This window comes from Cervus elaphus, chromosome 15 (assembly GCF_910594005.1).
Source record: "Cervus elaphus chromosome 15, mCerEla1.1, whole genome shotgun sequence".
In the NCBI taxonomy this organism is placed as follows: domain Eukaryota; kingdom Metazoa; phylum Chordata; class Mammalia; order Artiodactyla; family Cervidae; genus Cervus; species Cervus elaphus.
This window is the reverse complement of record NC_057829.1, coordinates 89,367,029-89,394,893: the sequence shown is the minus strand read 5'-3', so window position 1 is coordinate 89,394,893 and position 27,865 is coordinate 89,367,029. Positions and strand designations below refer to the sequence as shown.

Genomic DNA, 27,865 nt, shown 5'->3' with positions numbered 1-27,865 from the left:
TTTGGTATCAAATCGCAGTCATTCTTTCATACTGTAGTGATTGTGTATCTTTTTATGCAAGGTTTTTTAATCTAGAAACCCATTTGTAGTGTTTGATCATGTGATATGGGTAGGAAGGGCTATTCTAAGGCTCCAGAGGTTCCTGTTGAGAACAGAGGAGTCACACGGTCTGTTCAAACGTGTTAAACCCGGGATGGTACCGGGGCACCAGAGGCCCAGGGAGCCTTGCTAAGGGCATCTTCAACCAGTTTCTCTGTGGTCTGGGGATTTCTCTCTTGTGCTGCTTGCTGCTGACGTCAGCTTCCTGTGAAAAGACAGGTTGCATCTAGACAATTGGTTGTTGCTGCTTGTGTTTAGTGTCTATAACGAGAAGAGACTTGTGACTTTGTCAGTTAATAGTGTAGTTTTAAAACAATCAAAAGCTCACAAGTTGTGAGCATTTACTGCGTGCCAGGCAAGTGACAGACCTGAGTAACTCATTTAATTGTATGAAGAGCACCATGATGTGGATGCCAATGGAGTCCTCTTGGTATATGAAGAAACTGAGGCACAGACAGGTCCTAGTGTGAAATACAGCACTTGTGGTGATGATTAAACCTTTAAACATACATAAAGTTACCAACAAACATATGTAAATCCTTTTTATAACAGAAAAAAAAACAGAGTCCAAAAAATATTTATTCTCCAAACTGATGTGAAGTACTCCTTTAGCTGGGTCTCATAATTATAAGCATAAATATTTTAGCAAAAGGAAATTCAGTTTTATATTCTAATATTTTCCATTATAATTGTTTTTAAGTACCCCAACTTCTAATGATTTAAAGCAGTTGCTTCTACAATACTTGTGAAAATTGTCAGCAAAATGCAAAGATCATTTACATTGCCCAGTTTGTTTTTCCTTTATGTCATTGCATTTACAGATCAAGCACAGAGTTAAATGCTGTTTTATTTTGAGTCAGTAATATAAACTTTTTTAAATTGCAACAACCTAAAAATCTTTATTCTTTTGAATTAAGGAGTATTGAGTGTGACATTCGTATCCAGCTTCCTGTAGTGTCCAAACAACACTGCAAAATTGAAATCAGTGAGCAGGGGGTGAGTAGGTTTTTCTCAGTCTGTTTTTAAAAACTTTTCACTTTGTATCCACTTATTATTTACATGTTTTCCTGTGTTTTCTATTTATAGGCAGTATTGTTTAATTTCAGTTCCACAAATCCAACACAAATAAATGGATCTACTTTTGATAAACCTGTACAGCTAAAACATGGTGATGTGATAACTATTGTTGATCGGTCTTTCAGGTAGGTAAGAACTAAGTGGGCTAAAGACAGACTTTCTGAGTCACCAAAATGCAGCCTCACAGTTCACCAGGGATCAACATGTTTGAGGTTGTGATTCCCAACTCTAAGTCTTTATCTAAATTCATGAGCATCTAGAAGGAATGACAGTTGGAGTTTATTGTGCCCCGGCTCAAGGATTTGAGAGCACATGTCTGTGCCAAGCGACCAGGTCCTAAAGGAAAATCATGTTTCTGCAAGTGTTGTGAAACTGCATCCATTTTACTTCTCTGTGTTAAAGTCAAGTACACTTATAGAGAAAGACCCCAAACGAGATGCATGACCCAACTTATTGGGACAGACCAGCCTTGTGATTTCACCTGTCAGGGACTGAACTGTGCTCTCCTAAATTCACAAGTTCAAATCCTAACCCCCAGCTCCCCTGGAATGGGGCCGTTTTTGAACAGGCCTTGAAAAAGAGGATTAAGTTAAAATGAGGCTGTCAGAGTGAGTCCTAATCCACTCCCACCCATGTCCTTATAAGAGACCAGGACCCAGAGAAGCCAGGGGAGCAGGTACTCAAGGACAACCCCGAGAAGGCAGCTGGAGCCTGGGAGAGAGGTCCCAGGAGGCCATCCCTGCCCACGCCTTGATCTTGGACTCCCGGCCTTGGGAACTGTGAGGAAAGACATTTCTCTTGTTTAAGGGTGTGGCCTTTGGTTAGAGAACTAATATACCACCCAAGCCATCAGCAGCATTTCCGGAAGTTTTCCTCATGCGCCTTCTCATCACTATCTCCCCTCACCATGTAAACCACGAGAGTGTGGCTTTTCTGATAGCCTGAGAGGCTTTGGAGTTCTCCTCTAAGCTTGCATCTCTCACCACTACGGTTTTGTCTGCCTTTATTAAACTGCATACACTTGTGAGTGAGTTCTGATCTGGTTGTGAGATTCACAGCATGGATGGGATGCGTGGACCCATCCCAGTTGATTCCTTCTCACCACTTAAGGATTTCTTTGAATTAACCAGTTTTATACACAGATATATACTATTCATTCTGGATGGACATTTGAGCAATTTTGTTTTAGAAATGAGTCAGGGCTTGCTTTTTATGATCATATGTGGTTAACTCTGTACTAACCTGTCCTGTGTGTTTGAAAAGAACACGTGTTCCACAGCTGCTTGGGCAGAGTGTTCTATCTATATAGGTCCATAAGATTCAAATTCTTATAATGCTGGTAATGTTTTCTGCTGATTCTTAGTTACTCGGACAGGTAAGTTGTAATCGTGCATTTAGGATTTTTTTCTTTTTTGTTTTTAGCTCTGTAGGTTTTTGCTTCCTCTATTTTCAGGCCATGCTGTGGGCTTAAGTTAAGAATTATCTCCTCTGGGAGGATGAAGCTCCATCATGTATCATTCTGTAATGTCCTGTACCTTTAGTAACGCTTTTGGTGAGAGATTTCATACTATAGTTCTTTCTGCTTTTTTTTAAAAAATCACATTGCTTTCAACTTTCATAATCCTTAAGGTTTTAGATGGTCTCTAGGAACTAGCTGCTAGATGCACTTTTGTCTATAACTGGTTGATCTTGACAGATTGACCCTTTCATCATTGTTAAATGTGCAATGTCTCTAAATAATTTTTATCTTAAAGTTAATTTTGTCTGGTGTTGGTACAACCTCTGCACCTGTCTTCCGGTTGCTGTTTGCCTGATGTATCTTTCTCCATCATTATACTTTCATTCTGTTTGTGTCTTTTTAAGAAAATATATACTTTAAAAATGTTTTTACTGAACATTAAACGATTATAAGTACTGTAAGTCAGACATTTAGCCAAAGCACACTTACTTACAGGTTAAATATAATCATAAAGATGTCTTAAATAGAAACTCATCATGCAGGCAAATTGAGTTCCTTGATGCTCTCTTTTGGAAAGTAGAGGATGAAGGAAAAAGGTCTTTCATCCCATATGAAAGAGAGTGAAGTCTAGAAGAATTTACATGCTGTAAGTGATTTTCTGTGACCAAATCGATAAGGTTGCCAGACTCAGTAAAACAAAACAAAGCAAAAAAGCCCAGGATGTTCAGTTAAGCTTGAATTTCAGATAAATGAATTTTTTTTTTTTGCAGTACCATTTTTGTCTGATTCTCAACTGTATCTGTTGTGGGAAGCAATATATTAATAGTTGGATCTTTTTTGTCATCATTCTGCTAAATGGAACTCTGTTTTCATTATTGCCTTCATTTGTATGCAATAGATATTTCCTAACTTGAATATCCTGGTCATTTCTTTTTCTGTGCTTTTTGTGCATTTGCCTTCATTTTTAAAGGGTATTTTTATTGGATAGAGACTTCTAGACAGGAAATATCCGATGTGGAATGGAGAACCAGAACTATTTCCCCCAAATGAGATGCTGCTCAGATTAAGATTGAGATGATTAAATACCTCTAACAACAAATAGAAAATGGGTTTGAGGAAGAAGGGCTTGATTCAGAACTCTGGTACCGTGAGGAACAATTCCAGATGCTTGACACCTTCAGTCTTACTTGGTGGTGGTGTTCAGTCACTAAGTTATGTCTGACTCTTTGTGCATGGACTGCAGCATGCCAGGCTCCCCTGTCCTTCACTATCTCCTTAAATTTGCTCAAACTTATGTCCACTGAGTCAGTAATGCCATCCAACCATCTCATCCTATGTTGTCCCCTTCTCCTCCTGCCTTCAATCTTTCCCAGCATCAGGATCTTTTCCAAGGAGTCAGTTCTTCACATCAGGTGGCCACAGTATTGGAGTTTCAGCTAGAGCATAAGTCCTTCCAGTGAATATCCGGGACTGATTTCCTTTAGGATGGACTGGTTTGATCTCCTTGCTGTCCAAGGGACTCTCTCAAGAGTCTTCTCCAATACCACAGTTCAAAAGCATCAATTCTTCGATGCTCAGCCTTTACATCTTACTTAGGCGGCATCTAAATTCTTTTCATCCTCTCTTACCTGGGTACTTAAGTTCAGTATGTGTTATAAAATGTTGTTCTGTGAATTGATACCCGAAGTCTGTTAGAACAACCAAGTCTCTTCCTAAACATCTTTACATCTTCCTAAAACATGCCTTTGTTCAGACACAGATGGAGTAGCTGGGAAGCTTGAAGAGCTCATAGTGATCTGAAGTTACAGTATAGCTCTGTAATTACTGCAGTGAATGACGTCACAAAGTGATAAAAGGTGATAGACACCACCCAGCTTCTTGGTTAACCTTCCGTGCCATCAGACGATTTCCATGAGCAAAAACTAGGAGACACTCGATTTTGTTCTATTACACAGTCGGTTCCAACAGAGTAGATGCTCAGTGATATTGATGAATCATAAAGGCTAGTTAGGGTTCAGAAATTAATCTGGTCCCCATCTCTGATGATGGTGTTCTGAAAGAAACAAGGCAATTTACCTAAATTTTTCATGCAAAAACACTTCTCTAACTCTAAATGTCTTTCTTTGAATAAAGTAATATCTTGAATAAAACCGAAGTTTGTTCCTTGCCCCTTGGACATTAGTCAGATATAGTTTTATTTTCAGTCACAAATCTTTAATCTGAATATGTGTCTATGATTCTGTGCACTTCAGGTATGAAAATGAAAGTCATCAGGATGCAAGCAAGTCACCTGGATTTCCAGGACAAAGACGGGACCAGGTGATGGGGGATGTTATCCAGCTTTGGGCTCTGAGTCTTTTTTGCATGATGATATGAAAGCATTTGTCTTCACTGACACTGTGTTTTCTTACACGGGAGAACAGTTTACCAGTTATAGTAGGAAAGTGTCACTAAGATGTTAAAACAAGTTGAACTTAGATATATTTTTTAAGCTATTATTCTTCTTTTATTCAACATGGGAGTACTGAGTATTACACTTTGGGCCCCAAAGTCTCCTCAAGTGTCTCACAATCTGATTTTGCAAACCTTTGGTTAAGACAGCCCTAACACAGAACTTAGATTCCAGAAACATGGGATCCAGTGGTTCATTTTGTGTCCCATTTATTCATCCATTTTTATTTTTCTGAGATAATCACATCAGAGTTGTGGGTGCCAGAGATACTTTCTGGGTTTGATGGACAGATGACCCATGACACTGAAAGACAGTCACTGCCTTTTGTTTATCAGTGGAGAAAACACATTCTACATGGTCCATCTTCCTAAAATGCAGTTCTGGGAGATTTAGTAGGACTTAGAAGATTCCGCGTAAATCCTGAGACTTCTTGTCTGTCCTCCTTTTTACGAAGCTACTCAAGCTAGTCTCGTCTGACCAGGTTGGAACACCCTGGCTTGAGAGTCTTATCACAGGGACTCCTGAGATCAGCCAGAGGCTCTGCCTTTGAAGGTGCTCCTCCTTCCCGAGAGAAGTAACTAATGTCAACCTGCTCATCAGCTTTGGGGGAAGGCTAGCTTCTGAGGGCTTCCCAGGTGGTAAAGAATCCGCCTGCCAGTGCAGAAGATGTGGGTTCGGTCCCTGGGTCGGGAAGATACCCTGGAGGAGGTAATGGCAACCCACTCCAGTATTCTTTCCTGGAAAAATCCATGGACAAGAGGAGGCTGGTGGGCTACAGTCCATGGGGTCAAAAAGATTCGGACACGACCGAGCAACTAAACACTCAGGCACAGCTTCTGAGGTATCCCGCCTACCACCCCCGCCTCAGCTTGTTATTCGATTGCTCAGTCGTGTCCAACTCTGTGGCTCCATGGACTGCAGCATGCCAGGCTTCCCTGTCCTTCATTATCTCCTGGAGTTTGTGAGCCTGTTTCTCTAACTTGTGAGTGGGTACAAAGAAACCAATCAAAAAGCTGAACTAAGGGTTAGATAGGAGGTCCCAAGGGTTTGTGACCTGAATGTTATCTGGGTTGTGATAATGGAAGTATCAAAATTGAATACTTAGAACATGTTATCTGACTGTGATCTTTATGACTGTTGGATATTATCATGCAGAAAAATAGGGGCTTATATTTTGTACAGATTTTTAAATTTTAATTCATTTTTATTGTTCAGAAACTGAGCCCTCACACAGGGAGTTTGAGAAGCAGTGCATTCAATACCAAGAAATCGGAAATTAATTAAAGACAGAAGTTAAAGTATTTGCCTTTGGGTGTATTTTGTGATTTCCAACTTTGGAACAGTATTGGACTTCTATATCTTGCATTCTTGTTATTCTGTAGTCATTCTTCATCTGATAAAAAGCTGCCTGGGAAAGATCGTGAAGACGGCCAAGCAGGAAAGCTAGGTCCGATCCCAGTGATCTCCTGGGCTTTCAGATACACCTCCAGTATCTGCCAACAAAGAGCCCATATGCTAAATTAATCCCACCTCACCCACGGATCTTGTAGCCAATTTTTGCTAAAACTGAGTGTGAAGTTGATGGCTCTGCCTTTGGTAGGTTCCCAGACCCTGAGGGTAGGTGATGCTGACTTTTAGCTTTGACTCTTCTTTCACAGAAGTTCAGTGGAGTTAGAAGAAGTCACCGAGGTTTAATTTAAGCAACTTTAAGTTTCTGTTCCTTATTCTACTACTATATTTTAAAAAATCATCTGAGAAATGCTTGTGTTACGAGCACCAGCACCCCGAGGTCTGGGCTCATTTCCCAAAGGCTCTTCAAGTCCTAAAGAACAGTAGGGTAGAGAAGGCCATCCACTGGAAGAGTATCTTTATAAATATGATTTACTGTCAGTATCTGAAAAGGCTTCTACATCGATCTTCGTATTTTGCCCATTCACAGGAGACTTCACGTCGGGTCTCAAGATCCAGCTTATCTTCCAACCCAGGTTAGTACTTTTTTGTTTTCATTTGTTTTCCTGAGATCCTGTAAGATCAGTTCTTTATGTAGATTGGTGGTGAGGAAGGGACAGACAGGCAGGCACCCGAGTCAACCTTTTCCCCAAGTGATGTTTGGGCGCCATGCTTGTTGAAGGGTGCACGTGGAGACAGATTGTCTGGCTCAGCTGTCCCCTTAATTCTGAGTAGATTGATAGCACTGGATGCCTGATACTGGCTATCATCCATTGAAGCGATTTATTTATTTGGTTTGTAATACAAGTATCAGAATACTGTCACCATACATTTTGGACATTAAGAAAGTTTTAGGCCAAGTGAAAAGCCAGGTTTTTAAGACAATTTGAAATAGATTCAAAAATGTGCATATTGCACGTGTTAAAATCATTGAGAAAATCTCGAACTTCTTCTTATTTTGTAATTCATTGTCAAGAAGGGAAAGCTCAAGATTCCAGTGCCTGTTCAGAAGTCACGGAAGAAGCTGTGTCGGGAAGGCCTGTGGCCCACAGGGAGGACGTCACGGCCGCACACGCCGTCTCAGGGCACTGGGAAGACCATGTTGCCAGGAGAACACCCAGTCATGTTCCTTCCTCAGAACTTCCTGGAGATAACCGCAGAGGTGCGACAGATCCCACCGCTGGGGACTTGAAAGAAGATCCCAGTGTGGCATCAGGGGCCTGTCGTGAAGAACCGAAGGCTCTTTCCTCCATACAGTGTCTTAAGAGGTGTGACCAAAGTCAGTCTCCCTTTAGGAAGCTTTACGAGTCAATGAAAGTGGAGTTAGATGTGAACCCAGGAAAAGGCAATGTTCTGCAGAATCGCCGAAAATCAGGACTGCAGCGTCACTGCACAACAGGCAGAGAAAGTGCTGACGGGTTACAGATCGAGACTCTGGTCTCCCCCAAATTCAGACGGAAGTCGGGCCGAAGCCCCCACATGAAGGCAGACCCCGGTCTGGGAGAGCAAGAAAGTAGCCAGACTGAGGGAGAGGGGAGTGGGGAGCCGGTTCAGACTCCCAAGGAGCCCAGGAGTCCTGGCATCGCCCGCATGGAGACGGAGACAAGGAAAACCAGGACCCCCGTGCGGTGTTCACTGCAAACCACGACCCCCCTGCGGTGTTCACCACACAGTCCCTCCCGGAGGCGGAGGAGTGAAGACCCGAGTGTCATCGGTGGCCGTGTATCTCAGAGTCTAGACCAAAGTGAAGTCTCCGGGGCAGATGATAAGACGCTCACTCCCCAGAAGTTCTTGCCTAGAAATCAAACACCCGTTAAAGTTGGGAGTTTTGGAAATACGCCAGAAAAGCTTTTCTCCAGAAAGAGGAAGAGTATGCCTGCAAATGTTGACCATCTGACTGCAGAAACAGAGATTCCACATCCGACGATTTCAGCTCCACTGGCCCTTCAAGTTGAAAGGAAGATTCAAAGCGATTTTCTCAACAAGCCTGAGAAGCTGGGCCCGGCAGCTGGACAGGTGGGCCCTGGGTTATCCAGTCTCGGTTCAGCTGACGTCTGCGGCTTCGGTGATTCCACAAGTAAGTCTGTTTAACTGTCCATTTATTTCCCCCCTGAAGTTTACACCTACCTTGTGTCTAGATGTGAATTAGCAGTCCCTTCCTTCATTCGCTAATGATTCACTCTGTCAGCCACTAAGGGACCATGATAAAGAGCCATTTTCGTCATCTGCTCATAGATTTATGTGAAAACCCTGAAAACCCACCAACCAGAGGAAGTGCTGGTTACTAGGAGAAGAATTAGCAGCTGTCTAAGGAGATAACGTGGCCCCAAAATATATTTGATTCTTGGGAGAATAAGCTTAAGCATAGTTACTTTTCATAGGAGTTCAGTTCTGAACTATAAGCTCTTATATCCTATAAGTTGAGCCTTTAGAATAAGCAGTGGAAACACCTTGGGAATCTTTTCATGTGGGGTGGTTCTTGGAACACCTTGGACCACCTCCCTGGGTTTATGTGCCAGGTGCCACTGTGAGTGCCCTTCAGACACTCACTTCCCATCTTCCATGCTGGCAGCAGGTGGGCCCGTGGGACAGGTGTCGTATTCTCTTCCTTTTGCAAGTGGGGAAAACAGTCACCTGATGGCACACTGCAGGCAGCTGAGATGTGACCCGTGGAGCAGGCGTGGAGCTCGGAGGCCTCCCACACTCCCTCGGGGACCCCCGGCTGCTCTGAGGCTGTGCCCGGCTGTCAGCTCTGCATCTGCAGGGAGCCCGTGGGGTGGGGTGTTTGGTTCTGAGATCAGACTCACGTGCATGACTTCATGGTGTCCCCATGAGTGTCACAAATGGGGCATGTCGCTTAGACAAGGGTTCGTGTTGATAAGCAGTTCACAAAGGTATGTAGCTGGGCCCGTCTGTCCAGATCTCCGGGAGAAGCTTCCAGCCCCTGGTTCCACTCACATGCAGGTCTGCGTGAGGCCTGAGTGTGAGTTCCTTGGGAAAGCCTACTCAGGCCACTGCCGGAGCTCACCGCTGGCATCCCCCCAGTCCATAGTGGGAACCACTGATCAGGGAGCTCACTGCTGGCATCCCCCCAGTCCATAGTGGGAACCACTGATCAGGGAGCTCACCGCTGGCATCCCCCCAGTCCACAGTGGGAACCACTGATCGGGGAGCTCACCGCTGGCATCCCCCTGGTCTACAATGGGAGCCACTGATCAGGGAGCTCATTGCTGGCATCACCCCTATTCCACAGTGGGAACCATTGATCAGGGAGCTCATTGCTGGCATCCCCCCGGTCCACAGTGGGAACCACTGATCAGCCACGCCCTTCATTAGGCTCCGTCCACACAGGACTTGCCAGCGTGTAAAGAGAGGCCTTGCACTGTCACGTTGGGCCTTGGCATTTCGTGGTTTGTCTGGTATTTCCTGGATCTTCCATTAGCTTTGTCAGCATCAGGAGAGGATGAAGGAGGAGAGGTACCAGGCGTCTGAACTCGCGTAGGTTTGTCTCTAATGGTGAGTGGAAGCAGGTCGCACCTGCGGCGCAGTTTCCTTTGCAGTCTGACGTCTGTGCCCATTCCTCTAGATAAGATGGAGGGCGTGGCTGCGAAGAGGAGGCGCGTCTCCTTTGGGGGTCGCCTGAGACCCGAATTATTCGATGAAAACTTACCTCCCAACACACCTATCAAAAAAGGAGAGACGCCAAAGCAAAGACGGTCGCTGGCCGCCCACACGCCCACTGTCCTGAAGAAAATCATCAAGGTGAGGTTCCCCGCGGGTCTCCCCCTGGGGTCTGATGATGGCGTACATCCTTGGTCCACGCTCTTTCCAAGGGGCTCCCCTGGCAGCTCAGTGGTAAAGAATCCGCCTGCAGTGCAGGAGACCCGGATTCAATCCCTGGGTCAGGAAGATCCCCGGAGAAGGGAATGGTGACCCACTCCAGTATTCTTGCTTGGGAAATCCCATGGACAGAGGAGCCTGGTGGGCTACAGTCCATGAGGTTGCAAAGAGTTGGACACAACTGAAGTGACGAACACTTTTTCTTTCACTCTTTCCAAACCCCTCACACTAGTAGAATGACAGTGAAGACTTTTTTTACCTAATAAAGTAGTAAAAAGCATCAACATCTCTGTGAGAACGCATTCCCAGGGGTGTTGGCAAATGGACCCCTGATCCGAACCACAACCCAAGGCGGGCTGAGTACAGGTGGGTCCTCGGGACTTCCCTTCTCTGCAGAGGCCTCCTGCCGACCACGCTTCTGGGCCAGGTGGTCACGCTCGGGTTATAGTTAATACCATTTGGAAAGACAGAGCCGTGAGATTTTCATTTTTTTTCCCTTTTAGAATGACAAGGTGAAAAGACAGAGCTTAGATGGCAAGCACACCATGGTTTTGACCGTCAGGTCTTTAGAATTTTTCATCACTGACCCTTTAGGGGCATGATCTTACATCTCAAGAGAGGTGTGGCGCCCCCCCCCCCCTCCCCCCCCCCCGCCACCGCCCCCCGCCCCGTAGCTCCCGTCCTTCAGAGGGCCTGGGCAGTCTTTAATTTCTTTTCGTTTCAGTTAATTTTCTTTTCCTGTTGGTATAGGAGCATGAGGTATGTCTCCTTCCCACCTCTTTTATATGAGCCCCGGAAATGTGCAGAACCCACGCTGACCCAAGATGGTTAGACTCCCACGGAGGGTGTTTCCTTGGATATAGATCCGAGCCCCGCTCATCAGGAAGTTCCTTCCACCTTTCCACTGGAAATGCCTCAGTTAAGACTTACTCAGTGCTCTCTTTTCCCCCTTCTTTTTAAATGAGAGACACAGACTCCTATCTCCACTGTATGTTTGACAGACACCGGTCAAAGCAATCAGTGCTTCGAGATTTGCACAACTAAAATTGTTGAGTGGGTAGGGTTTTCACATTCATTCATTACACAGATGTTATATTTGTGGTAAGGTTTCCTACGCACATTCCAATCTTGCCAGGAGCAGCCCCAGCCATCAGGGAAAGAAGATTCTTCAGAAGTCCGTCTGAAAGTGACCTCACCGGACACCCTCATGAGCTCTCCGGCTCCTCATGCAGTCCATGCTTCTGCGGCCGCACCCGACCAATGCCGAAGGCTGTCCAAGGTGTCTTGCGTGTCCGGGGTCGGTGGGTCCCCACGTCAGACAGATGTCCCCAAGAGACGGGGGAGACGGAGCAGCGGCCTCCCTGCCCAGAAAGCGTCCCTGGAGCGGAGCCAGCACGGGATCCTCCAGACCATTTTCTCCAGGAGAAGGAGCGGCGCCTCGGAGGCCAATTTGATTGGTGAGTGTGTGGCGTCGGCAGGTGGGGTTCCAGGTGGACTTTCCTGCGGGTGCCGGTTTGGGAACGTCTCCGCATCTCTTCCCCGTGACAGTGGCAAGATCATGGGCAGACGTGGTGAAGCTCGGTGCCAAGCAGGCCCAGCACAAAGCTGCGAAGCATGGCCCTCCCAGGCAGCCGGGCAGACGGCAGAGGAGAGCCAACACTCCGAAGGTGAGTGTTCCGACGTGGCGTGTGCTCTTGATGCGTCAGGGGGACTTGAAGGGAGGCTTTCAGGCATTGACATGTTGTCGATCTCCCGACTGTTTTCCAGAAGCTGCCCAGCACCGTTCATAGTCAGTTTAGCACTGGCCATGCGAACTCACCCTGCACCATCGTCATAGGGAAGGCTCAGCTCGAGAAAGTGACCGGGCCGGCTCGGCCCTACAGGGTGATAAACAACTTCGTGGTCAGCAAACCAAGGGACTTCAGTGAAGACCTTTCAGGTAAGAGCGCGGCCCTGGCTCTTAGAAACCAGAGCCCTGTCCTCCTCCTGCGGGTCCCACGCGGCTGGACGTCTCATTTATCTGCCGTGCCTGAGACAGGAAAAATAATCCAGACAACCCGGGGGCAGGGGGTGGGGGGCGGCACAGTGTTCAAGGAAGAGGGAGCGGGATTGGAGAACAAGGACCGGTCCCCGACAGTGTGGGGTCACATGTCCTACAGGAAGTAGATGGGAAATGCACACCTGTTTTCCCTTTGGATTGGAGAGTAGTTGGTTTACAGTGTTGCGTTAGTTTTTGGTGTACAGCACAGAGATTCAAATATATATGTATATAATTATTAAAAAAGATATTTCCTTAGCTGTTTTACTCATTTGGCTGTGTCAGGCCGTCTTTGTGGCACACAGGCCTCTCTCTGGTCACGGTGACGCAGGCTCAGTAGTTGAGACACACAGGCTTAGTTGCCCCTCTGACATACGGGATCTTAGTTCCTTGACCAGGGATCAAACCCATGTCCACTACATTGGAAGGCAAATTCTTAACCACTGGACCACCAGGTGACAGCTATATTCTTTTTAAAATTCTTTTCCATCATGGGTTACTACAAGATATGGAGGATAGCTCCGTGTGCTGTTGAGTAGACCCTTGGTAGGCACCTGAGGAAACGCACACCCTTACCTGGGAGAGCAGCACAGGTACAGGAAAGCTGGCCGCCGCCTCGTGGTGAGGAGACCAGGCTGGCATTTCTACCAACAGGTTACCCCAGAGTTGGAGTATTTGGTTTAAGCGGTATTTTGATTTCTTGAAGACGCCCTCCCCTTGTTCCGTGGAACAAAGTCCTGTGGCAGGGCTTCCTTGAACCTTTCGTAGTTGAACCAGTGTTGCCGTTTTTAAAGTGTGATGTGCCCTGCTTACGCTTGGACCAGACTAGGACCACGGCAGGACCCTGGCTTTGAGATTTTATGCTCTCAGGGCATAGTCTGCCAGTGGTCTCCATTCTGAGCTCCCACTTCTGGTGGGAGGTGACTCTTGAATCCATTAGGTGGCATCCCGTTTTTATCTCCTGGCAGATTTTCAGATGGGAAAATCACTGTACCACTTACATAAGGATGTAAGATACCCTCTAACGAAAGTCACATCTGGAGCAACACGTTTAGCTTTTTAAAAGCAAACTACAAAAACATAGAACAGTGGTAGCCAGCATTCTGACAGGACGCTCCCTGAGGGGGGAAAAGACTCTGAGCTCGGGCTTCCCTGGTGGCTCAGCGGATAAGAATGCGCCTGCCAATGCAGGGGACACGGGTTCGAGCCCTGGTCTGGGGAGATCCCACATGCTGCGGAGTAACTACGCGCATGCGCTTCAAGTTCTGCACCTGCGCCGCAAGTACTGCGCCTGCGCTCCAGAGCCCGTGCTCTGCAACAGGAGAAGCCACCGCCACGAGAAGCCGGCGCTCCGTAACTCGAGAGCAGCCCCCAATTGCCACAACCAGAGAAAAGCCCACTCAGCAGTGAAGACCCAGCAGAGCCAAACATTAAATAAAAATTAAAAAAAAAAATACTGAGCTTATACACCCTGTATGCCGCTCCATGTGTATCTGTGTATCCCTGTAAATTATGCACAGAGAGTGTATTGATGTATATGTCGTGAAACAATGAAGACAAAGATGAAGACAAGTTTAAATACTCAGTACGTGGGATATGGATGTTCTCAGCCTTCCTTCAAAACATTTTGTAGACATGCAACAATGGTCACCCTGAGTGTGAGTACTTTTAAGACAAAACGTTAACACGTGATGAAGCCTAAATATCCTGGATATTTTGAGAGTGAGGCCTGAGCAGTAGTGGAGAGATGAGGTTTTAAGGGGCTTGGCTGGCTTGGGCACCTTCAGAACAGGCTCCCAGACACACTTTGCAGATGAAGCCAGCCTGAGAGCATCTTTTGATCCACTGTTGTTAGAATGAGAACAATAAGGAGTATGGGGGATAATGAATGTTTGAGAAACTTAAATCTTCCCTTTAGAGAACTGTATTTTTTTTTTCCCCTTGAGGTTTTGTTAGTACTGCCTTTTGGTGTTCAAATGAAAAGAAGGTGATATTATTACTTGAGAGTACTAAAAATGGGCGGTCCTATGTCACTTTTAAAATCTGGAGACGTTTTGTTTGTACATGAACTTCAGAACTGCATCCCTGAGGACTTTTTCAAGGAGCTTGAGGGCCCTAGGTTTCGGCAGGCATGGTAGGGAGATCCCACGGGGCAATCTCTGCCCTCTCAGCAGCGCTCACATCTGGAGAACACTCTAAAAGACTGCAGATGTCGACCTCCTTCATTCGATCCTTGTAAGAAGAAGGGCAGAAGAGACGTGATATATGATCTAACTCCCCAGTGCCCGCTTCTAAAAATGGGTTCACAACTAATGCATCACCCTCTCCTGAGACCCTGTCTCCCAGGAATTCTAGAGGGTGATCTGTTTATTTGCCTTCTGCCATCCCCTCTTTTGTGCTTGAGGACGGGCATGCTTGTTTGCAGGTATAGGCAGTCTACTAACTGCTTTTCCACTGTTGTAATGTAACAGGGCTGCCTGAAATGTTCAAGACACCAGTGAAAGAGAAGCCGCAAAGGATGAGCATGTGTCCCCCTACTTTCCCAGATTCAGAGGATTTGCTTGGAAAAGAGCTTCCAGGACCTCATTCAGGAGAAAAACCTCTGCTGTGCACTTTGGAAAATTTTGGTTGGTTTCCTTTTTATACCCCAGCACTTTGATCTTTTCAGTCAGAACTGTAGACAGTCTTCTTTTACTACAACCGTTATGGTATTATCTCTCTACGACAGATCCTCCTGATACTTATGCTGTCCAGCTTTGTCCCATTGTTTATAGGGAGGAGTTTCTATCGGCAGTGGAACCAGCACTGGCTTTCAGAGACTTACATAAAAAGGCAAACCCATTTACTAACCATAAGCTCTCTGTGTGCACGTGGCCTTCTTCATCTTGCATAAGTAAAGAGGTTGACAAGCAGCCAGGTGTAATCATCTCTCATCGTGTGTGTGTGTGTGCTAGGTCGCTTGTTGTGTTTGACTCTTTGCGATCCCATGGACTGTATGTAGCCCACCAGACTTCTCTGTCCATGGGATTCTCCAGGCAAGAATACTGGAATGGGTTGCCATGCCCTCCAGGGGATCTTCCCGACCCAGAGATCGAACCTGTGTCTCTTACGTCTCCTGCATTGACAGGCGGGTTCTTTACCACTAGCTCCACCTGGGAAGCCCTCTCTCATCATGGTGGTGGTTTAGTCACTAAGTCACATCCGACTCTTGCGACCCCGTGTCTGTAGCCCGCCAGGCTCCTCTGTCCATGGGATTCTCCAGGCAAGGATACTGGAGTGGGTTGCCATTTGCTTCTCCAGGGAGTTTTTCTGACCTGCGGATCAAACCTGGGTCTCCTGCATTGCAGGCAGATTGTTTACCAACTGAGCTACAAGGGAAGCTCTGTCTTACTTGTGTGTAAATGACTCAGATGTGAACGTGCTGTCAGCAGAGAGAAGGCGGCAGGTGGGCACCGCACAGATGCTGCTGCATCTCCTGCGCGGACGCCTGCCGCAGGGTGCGTGTGAGGTGGACATACGACGTCCGTCTTCTCTGCCGTTCACACTGATCACCACGTGCCTGTCGCAGAGAGAATGGCATGCTCTGCTTGAGGTGCTTCCTGTCGCTAAAAAATAGATGTTTCCTGTGGACCCTGAGTGCGCTAAGTATAATCCCCGTTTCTGCATCGGTGGTCCAGTGGATTGAACAGCTGTTTCTCTAGCTTGATGAAAAAAATGTCTGTCACTGAGATCTGAGTGGCAGCCTTCAGAGCACCCTTCTTTCTTCCTTTTTAAGGTTATTTTTGTAATGTGGACTATTTTTCAGGTCTATTGAATTCATTAGAATACTGCTTTGTGTCATATTTTCTTTTTCTTTTTAGTCAAGAGGCATGTGGCATCTTGGCTCCCCAACCAGGGATCGAACCCATACCTCTTGCATTGGAAGGTGACGGTTTAACCACTGGACCACCAGGGAAGTCCCAGGGAAACCCTGCTAAGGAATTTTTTTTCCTTTTACCTAATTCCTGTAGCTCCTTACTACCACCTATGATGACCCCACTCTTTGTCACCCATAACATTATTCATACGTGGGTGTGGTTCATGTCAGGCAGATTTATCTCTGTCTGATAGAGACAGCCTCATATCCTGGGGTGGATGGGAGCCAATACTAGCTTTTAAGTAATATTTTATGAGAATCAGATAGCAAATTGGTACAACATAGTGAACAGAATCTGTTGATCATGTGTGTTTTAATATCTTATAGGCGAGGATGTGTTTCCTAGGACTCAAGATGCAGCAAAAGGGCCATCTGATCAGAGTTCTGCAAGCCCTGCTTTGAGACGCCCCAGTATTAAAATGAGCGAAGATACTGTGAAAACACCGAGGAGCATGAATAAAACCACAGCTGCCGAGAAGAAAACTCCAGTGTCCACGGCAGCAACTCCAAAGGCAACATCAAGTGCAAACAGGTCTAGAAGGTCTGCGGAGCTCAGCGGTGTGCAGACACCGGGTACAGGGCCAGAGAACCAAGACGCAAAACCCGACCCCATGGAGGACATCTTGGGAAGATCTCTGGGGAAAACACCACAACCAGAGCCGAAGCTGGAGAGAGACACAAAGGAAAGCGAAAAGTCTTTCAAAAAATGTAAGCAAAACATCGAATCGAAAGAAAATTCTGAAAAGACGATAGCTGTGAGGAGATCAAGAAGAGCCTCAGAGCTGAAGTGTGAACCAGCGGCAGACCTGACCACTGGAGGTCAGGTCAGGAGGTCTGGAGGCAGACCTCCTCTCCAGAGGTTCCAGGACACAGAGGCCGAGGAGAACCAGGTGGACATCCTAAGTCTCTTACAGACCCCCGGTCATGCCAAGGAAGTGACGGATGCCGAGAACAGAGCCACAAAGATGAGCTGTAAGTCTCCCAAGCCAGGAGCAGTCAGGACGCCCACCAGGGTGAGCACGCAGCTCAAGACACCTTCCCAGAAGGTGGATGTAGGAGGTTCCTCGGACCTTAGGAAGCCCTCGGAAACGCCAGGGAAAGCCACGCCCACTCAAAGAGAACCAAGAGATGCTAAAAGCATCCAATTGTTTAAGGAAACTCCAAAGCAGAAACTAGACCCTGCAGAGAATTCTGCTGGAAGTAAGAGGCGGCCAAGGACTCCCAAGGGAAAGGCCCCACCTCTGGAAGACCTGACTGGCTTCAGCGAGCTCTTCCAAACCCCACATCAAGCCAAGGAACCAATGACTGATGACAAAACCACCAAAACACCCTGCAAATCTCCACAACCAGAGCCAGTCAACACACCAAGTAGAAGGGGACATCTCAGGACACCTTCCCAGAAAGTGAATGTGCAGGAAGGCCTCTCAGCTCTCAGGAAACCTCAACAAACACCAGGAAAAGCCATACAGTCACCCAGAGAACCAGAGGGTGGTGACAGGGGCATTGCAGTGTCTCAGGAGGCCCCAGAAGAGAAGCCAGACCTTGCAGGAAAGGTACCTTCAGCGAAGAGGCGACCAAGGACACCCAAGGGAAAGGCCCAGCCCCTGGAAGACCTGACTGGCTTCAAGGAGCTCTTCCAAACCCCAGATCAAGCCAAGGAACCAATGACAGATGACAAAACCACCAAAACACCCTGCAAATCTCCACAACTGGAGCCAGTCAACACACCAAGTAGAAGGGGAGGTCTCAGGACACCTTCCCAGAAAGTGGACATCGAGGAGGAGCTCTCATCTCTCAGGAAACCTCAGCAAACACCAAGGGGAACCAGGCACTCAGACAGAGAACCAGCAGATGGTGATGAAGACATCAACGTGTCCAGTGAAACGCTAAGGCAGGAAATGGACCCTGCAGATTATGTGACTGGAATTAAGAGGCAGTCAAGGACACCTAAAGAAGATGTCCAATCTCTCGAAGACCTGACTGGGTTCAGAGAGCTCTTCCAAAGCCCAGTCTACACCAAGGTGCCAAGGGCTATTGTCAAAAATCCAAAAATGCTCGGCCAGTCTCCACAACTGAAACTAGTCAACATAACACCAACTAGAAGGGGACATCTCAAAACACCTTCCCAGAAAATGGACTGGCAAGAAGACCTCTCAGCTCTCAGGAAACCTCAACAAATACCAGGAAAAACCACACGGTCACCGAGAGAACCAGAGGGTGGTGACAGAGACATTGCAGTGTCTCAGGAAGCTCCAGAAGAGAAGCTAGACCTTGCAGAAAAGGTACCTGCAGCCAAGAGGAGGCCAAGGACACCCAGGGGAAAGACCCCACTCCTGGAAGACCTGGCTGGCTTCAAGGAGCTCTTCCAAACTCCACATCAAGCCAAGGAAACAATGGCAAATGACAGACCCACCACAATACCCTGTAAATCACCAGCAGAACCAGTCAACACGCCGACAAATAAGAAGAGACAACTCAAGTCACCTCCCCGGAAAGTGGGCATAGAGGAGGAGCTCTCAGTGCTCAGGAGGCCCGCACAGACTCCAGGGGGAACCAGGCACTCAGAAGGAGAAGCAGCAGGTGATGGTGAAGACATCAAAGCATTCACAGGAACACCAAGGCAGAAACCGGACCCTGCAGAAAATGTGACTGGAATTAAGAGGCAGCTAAGAACACCTAAGGAAAAGGTCCAATCTCTCGAAGACCTGACTGGGTTCAGAGAGCTCTTCCAGACCCCAGATCACACCACAGAACCAAGGGCTGTTCTCAAAACACCCCAAATGCTCTGCACATCTTCTCAACCAGAGTTGATTGTCACACCAACCAGTAGAAAGAGACAGCCTAGGACACCTCTTGGGAAGATGGATACAGAGAAAGAATTGTCAGTGCTCAGGAGACCCACACGAGCATCAGGGCAAACCATGCATACATGGTGCAGAGAACCAGGTGATGATGATAAAAGCAGTGAATTGTTTAAGGAAACTCCAAAGCAGAAACTGGACCCTGCAGAGAATTCTGCTGGAAGTAAGAGGTGGCCAAGGTCACCCAAGGGAAAGGCCCAGCCCCTGGAAGACCTGACAGGCTTCAAGGAACTCTTCCAAACCCCAGATCAAGCCAAGGAACCAATGACTGATGACAAAACCACCAAAACACCCTGCAAATCTCCACATTCGGAGCCAGTCAACACACCAAGTAGAAGGGGACATCTCAGGACACCTTCCCAGAAAGTGAATGTGCAGGAAGGCCTCTCAGCTCTCAGGAAACCTCAACAAACACCAGGAAAAGCCACACAGTCACCCAGAGAACCAGAGGGTGGTGACAGGGGCATTGCAGTGTCTCAGGAAGCCCCAGAAGAGAAGCCAGACCTTGCAGGAAAGGTACCTTCAGCGAAGAGGCGACCAAGGACACCCAAGGGAAAGGCCCAGCCCCTGGAAGACCTGACTGGCTTCAAGGAGCTCTTCCAAACCCCAGATCAAGCCAAGGAACCAATGACAGATGACAAAACCACCAAAACACCCTATAAATCACCAGCAGAAACAATCAACACTCCAGCCAGTAAGAAGAGACGACTCAAGTCACCTCCCCGGAAAGTGGGCATAGAGAAGGAGCTCTCAGTGCTCAGGAGGCCCGCACAGACTCCAGGGGGAACCAGGCACTCAGAAGGAGAAGCAGCAGGTGATGGTGAAGACATCAAAGCGTTCACAGGAACACCAAGGCAGAAATCGGACCCTGCAGAAAATGTGACTGGAATTAAGAGGCAACTAAGAACACCCAAGGAAAAAGTCCAATCTCTAGAAGATTTGACTGGCTTCAGAGAGCTCTTCCAGACACCAGATCACACCAAGGATCCAAGGGCTGTTCTCAAAACCCCCAAGATGCTCTGTCAGTCTCCACCACTGGAACCAGTCAACATAACACCAGGCAGAAGGGGAAGTCTCAGGACACCTTCCCAAAAAGTGGACATGCAAGAAGACCGCTCAGCTCTCAGGAAGCCTACACAGACATCAGGGATGACCACACACTTACCCAAAGAACCAAAGGGTGGTGACAGAAGCCCTGCAGTGTCTCAGGAAACTCCAGAAGAGAAACCAGACCCTGCAGAAAATTTAATTGCAAGCAAGAGGCAGCCAAGGACACCCCAGAAAAAGGCCCAACTCTTGGAAGACCTGGATGGCTTTAAAGAGCTCTTCCAAACCCCAGATCGTGCAAATGGACCAATGACTGATGACAAACCCACCACAATGCCCTGTAAATCTCCACCAGTGGAACCAGTCAACACGCCAAGTAAGAAGAGACAACTCAAGTCACCTCCCCAGAAAGTGGACGTAAAGGAGGAGCTCTCAGCACTCAGGGGGCCCGCACACACTCCAGGGGGAGCCAGGCACTCAGAAGGAGAAGCAGCAGGAGACAGTGAAGACAAAGCACTTAAGAAAGCTCCGAAGCAGAAACTGGACTCAGCAGAAAATTTAACTGGAAGCAAGAGACGGCCAAGAGCATCACTTAAGGAAAAGGCCCAGCCCCTGGAAGATCTGACTGGCTTTAAAGAGCTCTTCCAAACCCCACATCAATCCAAGGGACCAATGACTGATAACAGTATCCCTAAAATGATCTGCCGGTCTCCACAACCAGAACCAGTCACCCTAACACCAGGTAGAAGGGGACATCTCGGGACACCTTCCCAGATGCTGGACAGGCAGGAAGACTGCTCGGCTCTCAGGAAGCCTCAGCAAACACCGGGGGAAGCCACGTACTCACACAGAGAACCAGAAGGGGGTGACAGAGGCACTGCAGTGTCTCAGGAAGCTCCAGAAGAGAAACCGGACTCTGCAGGACACGTGACTGCACGCAAGAGGCAGCCAGGGACACCTAGGGAGAAAGCCCAGCCCCTGGAGGACCTGAGTGGCTTCGAAGAGCTCTTCCAAACCCCAGATCATGCAAAGCAACCCATAATGATCGATGACCAGCCCCCCACCATACCCTGTAAATCACCAGCAGAATCAGTCACCAGGAGAACAGGCAGAAAGAAACAACTCAGGTCATCGCCAGAGGAAGTGGGTGTAGAAGAGCCCTCAGCACTCAGGAGGCCCTCCCAGACTCCAGGGGAAGCCACATGCATGCAGAGAGAAGCTGTAAAGGATGAAAAAGACACCAAAGTGTGTAAGAAAACTTCAAGGCAGAAACTGGTCTCAGCAGAAAATGTAACTGGCGTCAAGAGTCGGCTAAGAAACGTTAAAGAAAAGGCCCAACCCACGGAAGACCCAGCCAGGGTCAAAGAGCCCTTCCAAAAGCCCAACCAGACTGAGGAACCAGGGAATGATGTAAAAATCGCTCCAGCGTCCCACCAGTCTCCACCAGCAAAACCAATCACCAGGAGAACGACCAGACAGAGACGGCTCAGGTCACCACCAGGAACAGTGGCCGTGGAGGAGCCCTCAGCATCCATAGGGCCCACACAGACACCAGGGGATACACACACAGAGCCTGTAGGCAAAGGAAAAGACATCAAGGTGTTGAAGGAAACTTCAGGGCAGAAACTCAGTCCTGCAGAGAATGTAACAGGCATCAGGATTCGGCTAAGGACACTAAAGAAAAAGACCCAACCCCTGGAAGACTCAGCCAGTGTCAAAGAGCTCTTCCAAAAGCCAGATCAGGCCAAAGAAGCAGAGAGTGATGTTACAATAGCTCCAGGGCCCCGCCCATCCCCACCAGCAGAACCAGTCACCAGGCCAACAAGCAGAAAGAGGCAGCCTAAGTCATCACCAGAAAAAGTGGACAAAGAAGAGCCTACACCAACACCAGGGGAAAGCACGCGGGGCCAGCCTGCACGTGATGAAAAAGACAGCAGAGTGCGGAAGGAAGATCCAAGGCAGAAACTCAATCCTGCAGAAAATGTAACTGGAGTCCGGAGTCGGCTAAGAACACTGAGGGAAAAGACCCAACCCCTGGAAGACCTGGCCAGTGTCAAAGAGCTCTTCCAAGACCCAGATCAGGCCAAAGAACCAGAGGGTGATGTTACAACCATTCCAATGCCTCGCCAGTCTCCACCAGCAAAACCTGTCACCAGACCAACAAGCAGAAAGAGGCAGCTTAAGTTGTCGCCAGAGAAAGTGGACGTAGAAAGGCCCTCAGCGCGCATAGAGCCCACACGAACACCATGGGAAACCACACACAGTGAGCCTGTACATGATGAAAAAGACAACAGAGTATTGAAGGAAGATTCAAAGCAGAAACTCAATCCAGCAGAAAATGTCATCGGGGTCAGGAGCCGGCTAAGAACCCTGAAGGAAAAGGCCCAACCCTTGGAAGACCCGGCCGGTGTCAAAGAGCTCTTCCAAAGGCGAGATGGGGCCAAGGAACCAGTGAGTGATGTTACGATGGCTCCAGCGCCCCGCCAGTCTCCACCAGCACAGCCAGTCACCAGGAGAACAGGTAGACAGAGACAGCTCAGGTCACCACCAGGAAAAGCGGCTGTAGATGAACCCTCGGCGCTCAGCAGGCCTGCACAGACTCCAGGGGAAGCCACGCACACAGAACCTGTGGGCGATGAGAACAAGATCAAGACGGCCAAGGAAACGTTAAGGAGAAGCCCAGACTTGGCAGAAAACGTCACTGGCGTCAGGAGTCGGCGAAAAGCATTTAAGGAGAAGACCGTGGAAGACCCGGCCCGTTTCCAGGAGCCCTTCCAAAAGCCCGATCAGGCCGAGGAACTGGAAAGCAATGCTACTGCCATCAAGAGAGCCCCAAAGCAAACAGCGGAAAGAAGACCTGTAGAAACATCCCGAAGAGTCCTCAGGGCCCGTAAAGTAAGATTCACGGAAGACCTTGTGGGCAGCAGAGAGCCGGCAAAACTCCCAGGTGAAAGTTGCATTTCCCTGTCCCCCGAGAGGGACCAGGGAGAAGACGGGAGGGTCACAGGCAGGAAGAGGCTGCGCCCCGTGACAGCTGCCCAGGACCCCGAGGACGAGAGGCCACTCCAGAAGAAGCAGAGGACAGTCCCCCGGGAGACACGGGAGCCCCCCTCACCTTCGGGAGTGAAGAAGAGAAGCTTGCGGACTTTGGCACAAAGGACTGAACCTGTGGGAAACCTGCCGGACGATGACCTGAAAACTAAAGCTACGGATCCACAAGGAGAAGTCGCACAGGCTCCGAATAAGGTGATGGGAGGAGTGATGTGATTGTGCCCTGCAGGCTTCCCAGGTGGCGATAGTCGTAAAGGACCCACCTGCCAACGCAGGAGATGTGAGAGATGTGGATTTGATCCCTGGGTCGGAAAGATCCCCTGGAGGAGGGAATGGCAACCCACTACAGTATTCTTGCCTGGAAAGTCCCATGGACAGGAGCTTGGCAGGCTACAGTCCATGGGGGTTGCAAAGAATTGGACATGACTGAATGAGTTGGCACAGCATGGCAACTTGAGTGGATGCTCTCCATTCTGGCATAAATTTGTGATCAGCTGTATGTAACCCCATTGTAAGTGTGGGTCCCCCTTCCCTCGGGGTCCACAGTCAACACAGTGAGTAGCTGCAGACCACTGGAAAGCATCCCCTTAGGACTTAGAGAGCTGTTTAATTGCTCAGTCATGTCCGACTCTGACCCCATAGACTGTAGCTCTCCAGGTTCCTGTATCCATGGGATTCTCCGGGCAAGAATACTGGAGTGGGTTGCTGTTTCACTCTCCAGGGGATCTTCCTATGTTCATCTTCAAAGGTATGGAGCTTTGTGCCAAGAAAAAGTGGGCAACTCAGTCCTACTTTGTTCTAGACACTGAGACCCCGAGTGCTGAGTACAAGTAGTATCTACATCAGTACTTAAACAATTAGGACAGTTTACCCAGGGTGTGTGTGTCCTGGGAAGACCATAACTGTCAGGGTTGTTAGTGAAAGTGTTTGACGCTTAGTCGTGTACCAGCTCTTCACTACCCCATGGATTGTAGCCCGCCAGGCTCCTCTGTCCATGGAATTCTCCAGGCAGAATACTGGAGTAGGTTGCCATTTCCTTCTCCAGGGGATGTTCCCGACCCAGGGATTGAACCCAGGTTCCCTGCATGGCAGGCAGATTCTTTACCATCTAAGCCACTAGGGAAGCTATAAGTGTTGTTAGAGAAGTTTGTACATTGGATTCCAGAAATTGAAATTTTCCTGTCCTGCTCTAGCAATGACTTGAAGGATTAGGAATTCATTTACTGTCTGAATAATGGGGTGTTTTCCTGGAATACCCTTTTAGCACTTGTTATAATCACATTGACATCTATGACACTGTGGTTGGAGTTCATACTGAATCTCTTACTTAGGGCTTATTGGTGGAAATGGTGATTTCTCTGCAGGAGCAAACTGACAGATACACCCTGACTTGCTTAGACTTACTTGCATGTTAGGACACGAGTCAGTGGAAAATGTTGCAATTGATTCTCCTTTGAGTTCACTTTCAAAGGATGTTTTCCATGTTGAGATTTGTAATTGGTATTCCTCATTCTTGACATTTTGTGGATGTCTTTTGAATTTTTTTAGGGAGTGTCCCTGCGTTCCAGGCGTCCTGCTAAAACTTCTGTAGAGGAGCAAAGACCTGAGGTTCTTATATCAGCAGAAAAGGTAAAAATAAAGAGAAGCGAAAAGAAGTCTGTGCAGACCTCCCAGGGGATGAAGCTCCAAAGCCCTGAAGATGGAGCCGAGAAGCCTGCCTCTGGGGGCAGAGTTGAAGAGAGGAGGACGCGCTCGAGACCTGGGAGGCTCAAGACGCCTTTGCCTGAGGCTGCAGAGGAGAAAGCGGGCGAGGGGAGGGTGGACGTCCCGGTGAAGAAGCAGGAAGAGAAAGAGGGGACAGGACATTCAGACCCCAAGGGTCCGAGATCCAGAAAGGTTAGCGTCCGCCCTCCAGGAAACCCTTTGGAGAGTGCATCCGAGCAGAGAGCAACCCGGAGTGCCAAGAGATGTGCCCACAGTCTTCAAAAGGCTAGTAATCTCCTGTTGCCCTTTTTCTAAGCACAGAGACTACGTCAGTAGAGTTTTCAGCCCACGTTGCGAGAGCAGACACTGCACATGGAATAACACGCTGCCAACTCCCAGTGAGACTAGCGTGCAGGACTCTAAACCATGTTCTGTGGCTCAATGTTCAGGTGGATGTGGCTTGGGAATTCTACCCTGAATAGGAACTTCACCTGATGAAGTCTTCATTCAGGGGATTTACCCAGTTAGTACTTTCTGAGTGCTCAGTGCACCCCCTGTACTAAGATTCCAGGCACTGCCTTAGTCTCTGGTTAGAGACTGAACGAAACTTCCAGAAAGGTGACGCTTGCTTTCAAAGGCGTCCCCTCGGAAAAGCTGGGACACAGAGCTGGTGGGGTGTCCATAGGCAAACAGTCCCATGAACAGCTCCCATCAGGAGCAGCGGGTGTCCTTTCTCCCTTCCCAGATGCGGCAGCCCACGTGTGGTCTCCGCTCACACCCAGATAGCACTGAGTGATGTCCCCTTTGGACACACCAGTTGTTTAGAAGGCTGCCTGATTACACATTTGAATTCACTTTTTCTGAGTGGTATTTATAAAAATTAGTAAAAAATGTATATGGAAATTTTTTTTTCTTTTTTATGATGTATTTATACCTTAAAAATAGCTTACCAACCTTTCTGTCAAGACACTATATTTAACTTTAAAATTTTAAATAGTAAAAAGAGTTTAAGGCAGCTTTTACAGCCTCTATATTAAAGCTCATTTCTAAAACTCAAGATTAATTTTCTAGAACTAAAGGCCTGCATCACACCCTGTAAGGATTTGGGTTTTTGTAGAGAGTAGTGTTGGTTACACAAACTGTTCTTTCAAATGACTTGAGATATTTTTTCTTCCCAAACAGGAAAGTGACAATGTATGTGTCAAGAAAATAAGAACCAGAAGTCGTCGAGACCCTGAAGATATATAGCTAAGAAATTTAACAGGGGGGAAAAAGTAATGAATTTAGTGATAAGTTGTAGTACAATATTTGCCATACGTCTCTAAGTGAATTCTGTAAATAATGCTGTTGGGGATGGGGTGGGGTGGGGTGGGGGTTCAAGGGAAGAAGGCTTAGAATTTTCTAACTCGAGTTTATTCAGAAGCCCCCACATGGAAATTATGAAGGAGACTGCTGAGTCTCCTAAGTTAGTAAAAACTTTAAAACTTGAGTAGGGGGGCGGGGGTGGGGGGGTGGTTGATGGGAGTTTGCATCTCGGCCAGTGAAGCCCTGAGGTCTGTGACTGGCGCGGGCGGTCAGTCCCCGTCGGCCGAGGGCTCCAGCACGCCACGCCGCTGTAAATGCTTCTGTGTGTGTCTGTCCTGCGTGTACGTTCGTCCTCCATGCAAATGTGAAAGGCAGGGGCTTCTCCCCAGCACTGGGCAGGCACTCAGGACGCAGGGAGGAATGGGCAGAGGACTAGAAAAACGAGAGTTAGGGTGTCCGCCTTCACCGTGGGGAGACCGCGGGTCCAGGCACTGGGCTCCTGGTCATCTGCTTGCTGCCCTGGCCTCGAAGGGAAGAGGCGTGTGATCCGGAGGCTGGTCTGTGACGCCATCTGCAGGGTAACGTGACGCTGTGTTTGAGGAAGGCCTGACCGCTTGCCTTTTTCACGGGAAGTGTGTGTCTGAACCAGGACTGCTCTCATCTGAGAGGTCTCCCCACTCGGCTGAGGGTCGTTGCCCACGTGCCCCTCGACCCCACGCTGTGACGCCCCCTGCGCGCTCGGGCCACGTTTTCCGAGTTTCCTCTGCTCTGGCCTCTGCTTTCTCTGCCCACACGTGTTGGCCTGGCCGCGCGCCCTCCCCTCCGAAGGGAGGCGCCACCAGCCCAGACACTCTGCCCCCAGAAACCGGCCCGTTTCTGACGCTCGTTGCATCTGGTTTTACGCCTGGAGTCCGCCCTTCGGTTTCAGAGCCGCCCGTCTCACTGCAGTTTCGCTCTGTCCTCCGGCTCCTCCGTGTTCCCGGGTCAGATGCGAGCGCCCCGTCCCTCCAGGCACCCGTGTGGAGGCCTCCCCGTCCGCCCACCCCGCCTGGTGGGGGCGAGGCTGGAGGACGGGAGGGTCCCTGCCCGAGCGCGTGGGCTGTCACCCCTGCCTCTGTCGACTCTTGTGTTCCGCCCCCCCGGGTCTGTCGTGGAGCGAGGTCCACATCACAATAAATGCTTTTGAACAAATGCATGAATCCAGGCACGTCTGTCTGAGTCAGGGGTGTTTGTTTTTGCTATTTTGGCTGCCTTATTAATACAGTTTTAGACGGCGTTGCCTGAAATCGGGAGTCGTCAAGTGGGGCTGGAACGAAAGTGGGATTCCCACGCGCAGAAGGGATGGTATTTTAGAAAGTGTAAGCCTCCTTAGGAAAGGCCTTCTGAACATGTGAGTCATCGGTGTATCACTTAGGCAAAGTTCTAGGAAACATAAAATGGGAATTTTCTATGATTAAGTTGTTCTGCCAACACTTCAGATTTAGCAATAATTATGGAACCTCACATAATTTTCAATTAGCTGTGTTCCTGGGGAATGGGTAATTAAGAAGCTATTAGGGTTCATTTC

General features: G+C 48.3%; 1 protein-coding gene across 3 annotated transcripts in view; it reads left to right on the top strand.

Moving 5' to 3' along the window:
• The window catches only part of MKI67 (marker of proliferation Ki-67), a 29,631-nt gene extending 2,138 nt beyond the window's left edge, over window positions 1-27,493 (top strand). Inside the window, exons 3-16 of one of the 3 annotated variants that reach the window (XM_043925582.1) lie at window positions 1,017-1,095; window positions 1,186-1,301; window positions 4,888-4,954; window positions 7,027-7,072; window positions 7,513-8,613; window positions 10,123-10,298; window positions 11,512-11,833; window positions 11,925-12,043; window positions 12,144-12,315; window positions 14,886-15,041; window positions 16,658-18,014; window positions 19,839-23,484; window positions 24,838-25,278; window positions 26,176-27,493. In XM_043925582.1, coding sequence (XP_043781517.1) covers window positions 1,017-1,095; window positions 1,186-1,301; window positions 4,888-4,954; window positions 7,027-7,072; window positions 7,513-8,613; window positions 10,123-10,298; window positions 11,512-11,833; window positions 11,925-12,043; window positions 12,144-12,315; window positions 14,886-15,041; window positions 16,658-18,014; window positions 19,839-23,484; window positions 24,838-25,278; window positions 26,176-26,241 — 7,864 coding nt within the window. In that variant the 3' untranslated portion in view covers window positions 26,242-27,493. Of the gene's footprint in view, window positions 1-1,016; window positions 1,096-1,185; window positions 1,302-4,887; window positions 4,955-7,026; window positions 7,073-7,512; window positions 8,614-10,122; window positions 10,299-11,511; window positions 11,834-11,924; window positions 12,044-12,143; window positions 12,316-14,885; window positions 15,042-16,657; window positions 23,485-24,837; window positions 25,279-26,175 lie in introns of all 3 variants that reach the window. The other 2 variants (XM_043925581.1, XM_043925580.1) reach the window with 2 other exon arrangements.
• Window positions 27,494-27,865: the final 372 nt, after the last annotated feature.